The 7,500-nt window shown below is 35.0% G+C and overlaps 1 protein-coding gene across 1 annotated transcript in view; it reads right to left on the bottom strand.

Annotated features, from left to right (window-relative positions):
- LOC136852406 (short-chain dehydrogenase/reductase family 9C member 7-like) overlaps positions 1 to 7,500 on the bottom strand; it is a 63,557-nt gene that overhangs the window by 17,731 nt on the left and 38,326 nt on the right. The window contains exons 3-5 of the mRNA XM_067127020.1: positions 1,933 to 1,991; positions 956 to 1,109; positions 125 to 307 (exon numbers count right to left, since the gene is read on the bottom strand). Of these exons, the coding sequence (XP_066983121.1) occupies positions 125 to 307; positions 956 to 1,109; positions 1,933 to 1,991 (396 nt within the window). The remainder of the gene's footprint in view (positions 1 to 124; positions 308 to 955; positions 1,110 to 1,932; positions 1,992 to 7,500) is intronic.

Raw genomic sequence — 7,500 nt, 5'->3', positions numbered from 1 at the left:
ACTTCTGCCAAGACGTTTTAAACCTATCAAAGATGAATTTTGACATTTATAGTCGTTTTACGATATATTGAATGTTTTGTGTGTGTGTGTTTGTGATTGTGCATTTGTTTGTTCATTTCCTCACCTGCCAGAGAAGCAACGAGCACCACCCTCCCGGAGGACTTCCTCAGCAGAGGCAGGAAGGTCTTGGTGACCCTGATTGGGCCTAAGGAGTTGACCTCGTATACCCTCCTGTATTCGGCGATTGGGCACCATTCGATCTCAGTGAAGGCGGCGATTCCAGCGTTGTTGACCACGGCCCAGAGATCTGGAGGGTAGAGGCAAAATGAAGGATGAATAAAGATGAATAGAGAATGGATGAAAAGAATGAAGGAATAGAGAAATAATTAAGAGGACATAAAGAAATTAAATAAGAAGACATAAAGAACACAAAGCAATAAGAAGACGTAGACGAATAAAGAAATAAATAAAAAGAAATAAAGGGTAAATTAAAACGAAAATAATCCCCGGCCCCGGGATCTGGAGGAAGACGCAGAATGGAGAATGAATAAACATAAATAAGAATAAGTAAAAAAAATAAAGAAATAAATGAAAAGCAATAAAAAAAAATAAAAGGAATACAGAAATAAAAACAAATAGAAAGAAATAAAGAATGAATAAAACAGAAAACGTTCTACATCCAAGAGATCTGGAGGAAGACGCAGAATGAAGAATGAACAAATATAAATAAAGAGTAAATGAAAGGAAATAAAAAATAAATAAAAAAGGAATAAAGAATAAATGAAAGAATAAGTTAACATAAATAAAGAATAAATAAAAAGAATAAAGATATAAAGAATAAAAAAGAATAAAGAAATGAGGAAATGATGATCCTCATAAAAACATCGATGCATTAATAATAACGATTCTCATAACAATTTCAAGGTCAAGGTCGAGGCCTTGTGTCCCCCCTCACCCATATCTCCGAGGTCGTCCTCGATGAACTTGTAAGCCGCTCGAACTTCGTCGTCCTTTGTGACGTCGACGCTGACGACCGTCAGCTTCGAAGACGCCTCCTCCTTGAGGGACATGGCGCCCTTGCCCTCAGCCATGAGGCATCCGGCGTAGACCTTCGGGAAGGGAGGGAGGGAGGAGATAGGATGGTGTTATTATTTTTCGGTTTTATCATTATCGCTTCAGTGTGTGAATTCGGCTAGTATTAAAGGGCACGCAAGCACAGCTCTCTCTCTCTCTCTCTCTCTCTCTCTCTCTCTCTCTCTCTCTCTCTCTCTCTCTCTCTCTCTCTCTCTATATATATATATATATATATATATATATATTTATGCATATATGTATAATATATATGTATATATATATTAAATTTGTATATGAATTGCTTTATTAATACTTATTTACCTGTATATGCAGCATTACACAAACATACACAAACATATATATATATATATTTATATACATATATATATATATATATATATATATATATATATATATATATATATATATATATATATATATATATATATATATATATATATATATATATATATATATATATATATATATATATATATATATATATATATATATATATATATATATATAGAGAGAGAGAGAGAGAGAGAGAGAGAGAGAGAGAGAGAGAGAGAGAGAGAGAGAGAGAGAGAGAGAGAGAAGGCACCAAGCTTACAAGTTGCATTCACAAGAAAGAATGCAAACTATAATTAAACATAAGGTTATCACTAAAACGTACAATTATAGCCAAATAGATAATGAACTCCTAAATGTATGCAAATATTGCCTAAATGAGATTTTTTATTTTACCACTGGGCTCAATATAGACAAAATTATAATTATAATTGTAGGGATACTGTAGTAAGAGTTGTACAGGAATAGTTCTAAATTCTAAAGGATAAAAAAGTTAAGAAATACTACCTTGAATCCCATCTTATCCAGTTGGATAGCCAGGAGTCTCCCAAAGCCGCTGTCACATCCTGTAGGATAATATTAAATCCTTGTTGGTAAAAAAATAATACTTGGATTTAAGAGGTAACGAGTGATATATATACACACATATATAATATATAATGTATATATATATATATATATATATATATATATATATATATATATATATATATATATATATATATATATATATATATATATATATATATATATATATATGCATGTTTATATATGTATGTGCATGTATATATAATACACACACACACATATATATATATATATATATATATATATATATATATATATATATGTGTGTGTATGTGTATGTTTATATAGATATATACACATAATATACACATTATATATATATATATATATATATATATATATATATATATATATTATATTTTAGTTATAATCTTAATAATTAGAAGAAAAAGGTAAGATCCATTATAAAAATTCAGACTTGAGGCACTGAATACTAGATGGTACCTGGGTAATTTTATCGTGAAGTCCATACAAGTGCAATTCATGAAATGACATTAATACAAATCTATTGACCAGCAACTCATTATCATAAGTCCATAATTTAGCAAAAATTCTTCCCGTAGCATAAGAGCACAGGACAAAATTGATTGAAGGTAGCTTAGACACATAATCAGTTGATGTCAAATATAATATTTATAGATACTTCCTGACGAACACTTTACATTCAGACACATTGTCAGTGTTCCCATAAGTGTTCCTCTTTTGAGATAAGATGGTTATGAGGATAACAAGCGAGAAGAACTTTCTTATCGTGAGATAAGTAGCGAATCCGTAAACAGCTTCAAGGGGGGGAAGGCCAGCTGGCATCGACTGTCATTATATACATGATAATGTCAATTTATGAATCTCTCTCTCTCTCTCTCTCTCTCTCTCTCTCTCTCTCTCTCTCTCTCTCTCTCTCTCTCTCTCTCTCTCTCTCTCATTTAATAAGTACACATATGTATATAAATATATGTATGTATATACTATACATATACGCTTATATATGTATATATACATATATATTTATTTAATTTATTTATTCTCTCTCTCTCTCTCTCTCTCTCTCTCTCTCTCTCTCTCTCTCTCTCTCTCTCATTTTATAAGTACATACACACACATATATATATATAATGTATATACGGTATATATATGTATATATATGCATATATATACACCCATACATATATATGTATGTACACCTACTGTATACATACATATACATATACATATATAAACTCTTAGGTTGCCCCCTCTTAAAGATAAGAATTTCACCTTCAAGTAAACTTCTAATAACTTTTGTTTTTAATTAAATTTCAGATTCCCAAGCAGATACCACGTCAAAGTACTCAGTTTCTTTAGCGTTATGCAACCCCATCGTTCTCTTATGTAAAACCTTTCTACGCAGTCAGTGGAGAATTGAATTTTGACATTGTTCCCTCTTGAGATAAGTCTCTCTCTCTCTCTCCATTTAAATTACACACACACACACACACACCGAAAACTGAAGGAAAAGGTGGCGTAAAAACGAAAATTTAATTTGTTCTGTCCGTGTTTGTATGTCTTTCACAGGGTAGGGGTTTGATTTTGAGTTAAAAACCTTTCTGGGGTGACATAGAGGCCGGGTGCAAAATTCTGTCTGGGCCTGTCAAACGGTTTGGATGTCTATAGAAGCCAAACTTAAGTGCAAAAATTCACTTTTATATATATAGATATATGTATATATGTATATATGTAGCCACTGCAAAAAATCCGGTAGCCCGTCAACCTAACGGTCCGAAAAAACCAGAGAGGTTCGGTAGGAGAATAGGTATTGGCCCTCGGGATGGGGAGTTAACAGTGGGCCCAGCAACACACTGGCCAAGTGTCATAGGCACTGGGACCTGTCCCCCACTGGCTGTCGGCCTAAGAGACAGATCAGCGCCTGCCCTATGAGCCTACAGGGGACCAGGAGGACTTTAACTTTAACTATATATATATATATATATATATATATATATATATATATATATATATATATATATATACATATATACATACCTGACTCAAACCTAATCCATTTGTTTCCCCTCTTACACTCAAGTGCATAACAAGCTCTCATCGAATATAAACGGAGCCACTTGGAAACCTCGACATATAATTATAAATAGTTTGAGCTGAAGTGTGTTCACTCGACTGAAGTGTGTTTACAAGTCCCTTAAGTGGGTAAACAAAAGCCACCTCCTAAATTTCATTCAAGAATCCTGCACTCTTTGGTCTTAGGCACTTCTTACTCTTATCAAGAAGGCCATTATAACTCCATTTCACATGCCAGGTAATCACAGGTAACCCCAGGTAATCACAGGTAACCCCAGGTAATCACAGGTAGGCACAGGTAATCACAGATAATCGTCCATCAGAAAATGCACTGGTGGCGATATTTCACCCTACTGCCTGATGACCTGGCCCATAGGGGTCAGTGCCGTCAGTGCACCTCACGCGGTGCACTGTAGGCATTACCTAAGGTTCCTTGCAGAGTCACTTCGGCCTATAGCTGCAACCCCTTTCATTCCTTTTACTGTACCTCCGTTCATATTCTCTTTCTTCCACCTTGCTGTCCAATCTCTCCTGACAATTATTCACAGTGCGACTGCGAGATCTTCCACCCTGTTAAACCTTTCAAACCTCCTTACTGTCAATTTCCCCTTCAGCGCTGATTGACCTCGTGGGCCCCAGCGTCAGGCCTTTGACCTAAATTCTACATTCCATGCCATCCCGTTCCAGAAGACCTGTTTGAGATGAAGCTGAGTTGTAGAGGCCAAGTCCTGACGAAGGTGACATTCCTTCGTGTCCCCCCTGGCGGTGATTAACGAAGGCTTATGAGACACTGACAGATAATGGCCTGGCTAAGGCGCAGGTGAAGTTGGTCAAGGGGTGACTTGAGTCTTTTTCAGAGGGTTAGGGTATTTTTCTGGGTCTGTTGTTATTTAACTTGGTGGTGTCATTGATGATGCATTAGCTTTTTCATACTCTCTCTCTCTCTCTCTCTCTCTCTCTCTCTCTCTCTCTCTCTCTCTCTCTCTCTCTCTCTCTCAAATACATATGTATATACACACATATGCGTATATATATATACATATATGTATAATTACATATTTAACGAAAATATAATAAAAAACGATATTGTAAAAAGTTTTTAATTCCTCTTTTCCTTCCGTTTACCACAATTTTCTTGTTTCAGTGAAAGAGAACAAAAAACTTGTCGGTTCTGTAAAATGTAAACATAATAATGAGTAAATTAGATGCTAATATATCTATTTATTCAATACCACAATTATCTCATTACTTTTCGTAGATATTATTGCTAGGGTTATTGTCTTCCGAACGGAAGGAACGTATCTCCATTTTACTTCTTCTTTCATGACGAAGGGGAGAGAGAGAGAGAGAGAGAGAGAGAGAGAGAGAGAGAGAGAGAGAGAGAGAGAGAGAGAGAGAGAATGACTCTCTGCACAAATAACATTGTGTTCTGAGACCAAGAAAAAAAAAGCTACAAGGTAACGAAACAGTAAATGGAAAGGAAAATAAAAAAGAAAATAAATAGTGAAACTTCCTCCCTCGACAAAGAGCACAATTTACCTTCCCTCCCCCTTTCCTTCTCTCCCCTCCGCCCCCGCCCTGCCCCGGACAGGAGGACGAAATTAACACTGCGAAGTGATATTTACCAGGATCATTTTGCTAGTTAGGAATAGCAGAGTAATGCCAACAGGAGAATTATCATTTTATGGCGTCCGCCGATCTCCTGTTGAGGTCTGGTAAGCTAGATTAGTGCCGTGGGCGTGGTCCGGGTTTCTGTGGGTGTTTGTGGGCGGTGATTGTGGGGAATTTTATTATTATTATTATTATTAATTTTCGTAGAGTTTTGTTGATATCATGCTATTAGTTTCTAATTACAGGGTGATGTGTGATTTTCTGTATACCTGTAAATTGAATGTGGGCGGGATTTGGGGGTGGGGGTGGGATTAGCGAGTATCGTTCTTCATGTGGATTTTATTATTATTAATTATCATAAGGTTATGTTTATGTCATGCCAATAGTTTTTAATTACAGGTTATGTACTGTAATTTTCTATGCCATGTTATAATCTTCATGTTATTATGTTTCTGTTTACGAAGATCCCAGGGGGGTGGGCAAACCCCCTCCCCTCCCCTCCCTTGCCCCCTCTCCACTATGCCCCCCCCCCACCCACCCTGGCTACCCCCTTGACTGATGCAACGTCGCTGACTTTGAAGTTGATGAAATTGACTTATCGGCCCTAAAGATCTATTTGATAAGGAGGAAACCCATATTATTATTATTATGGAGTCTCTTTATTATTTTTGTTATTATTATTAACTTTTGGAGTCTATTATTATTATTATTATTATTATTATTATTATTATTATTATTATTATTATTATTATTGCTTTCGGTACTTTTTATGCACTTTTGGTGTTCAGTTTTGAGGTTTTTCCGAGGGTTTAATGAGTCCATTGGAGTCTACGCGACCAAGCACGGAGTTGTAATGTGATTCTCTCTCTCTCTCTCTCTCTCTCTCTCTCTCTCTCTCTCTCTCTCTCTCTCTCTCTCTCTCTCTATATATATATATATATATATATATATATATATATATATATATGTATTTATATATAGATGTATATATATGTGTATATATATAAATGTGTGTTGATTAATTCCGAAAATTGAAAGAAAAGTGAGTTAAATATACACGTTGCCATTAATATAAAAGCAATACTTACTATTCAGTTCAAACGTTTATTTTCATCACAACATTATGCATCATTAATTCTCTTCCTGATAACCTTAAACTCCACGAGGAAAGCAACGGCACAAAAATAAGACAAACAAAAATAACAACAACGATCGCTATCTAGATATGGACCCCAAACGACCGCCATTTAAATCTAATGCACTCTGACATAAAACTTAAGCAATACTTGCTCCTCTTATCTCTCGGGCTTTCGAATAAGTCTTTGCTTTGGTAAGAACTTTACTTAATCAGCGGCAAAGGAACTGACATCCGTCAGCTAAGCTGACATTCAGAGCGTTGTATCTGGGACCAATTCGACGCCATATTAGGCAGCGCCAGTGGTGGGTAGCGAGCGCTCTCATTGTCATATCAGCCGAGACGAGATAAGCCTTGATAAGGCGACAGAAAATATCGCCTCTTGCTAATGGGAGATTGGTAAAACTTTTTTTTTTTAATGTTTTAAGGTTGTTGGGCCAGATTTATGTTTTTAATGTTTTTATTTCTTTGATGTCACTCACTTCCAAGTTTGTGTTCGTTTTAATATAGATCTTTTCGTGATTAGTTGTTATTTATTTATGTGAGGAAGATTCATTGATGTTTCAGTAGTATAGAGGTTGATGAAATAAATGCCATATATATATATATATATATATATAGTATATATATATATATATATATATATATATATATATATATATATATATATATATATATATATATAT

This window comes from Macrobrachium rosenbergii, chromosome 25 (genome assembly GCF_040412425.1).
Source record: "Macrobrachium rosenbergii isolate ZJJX-2024 chromosome 25, ASM4041242v1, whole genome shotgun sequence".
Classification (NCBI taxonomy): Eukaryota; Metazoa; Arthropoda; class Malacostraca; order Decapoda; family Palaemonidae; genus Macrobrachium; species Macrobrachium rosenbergii.
The sequence above is the reverse complement of the archived record's forward strand: the minus strand, read 5'-3'. Positions and strand labels throughout refer to the sequence as shown.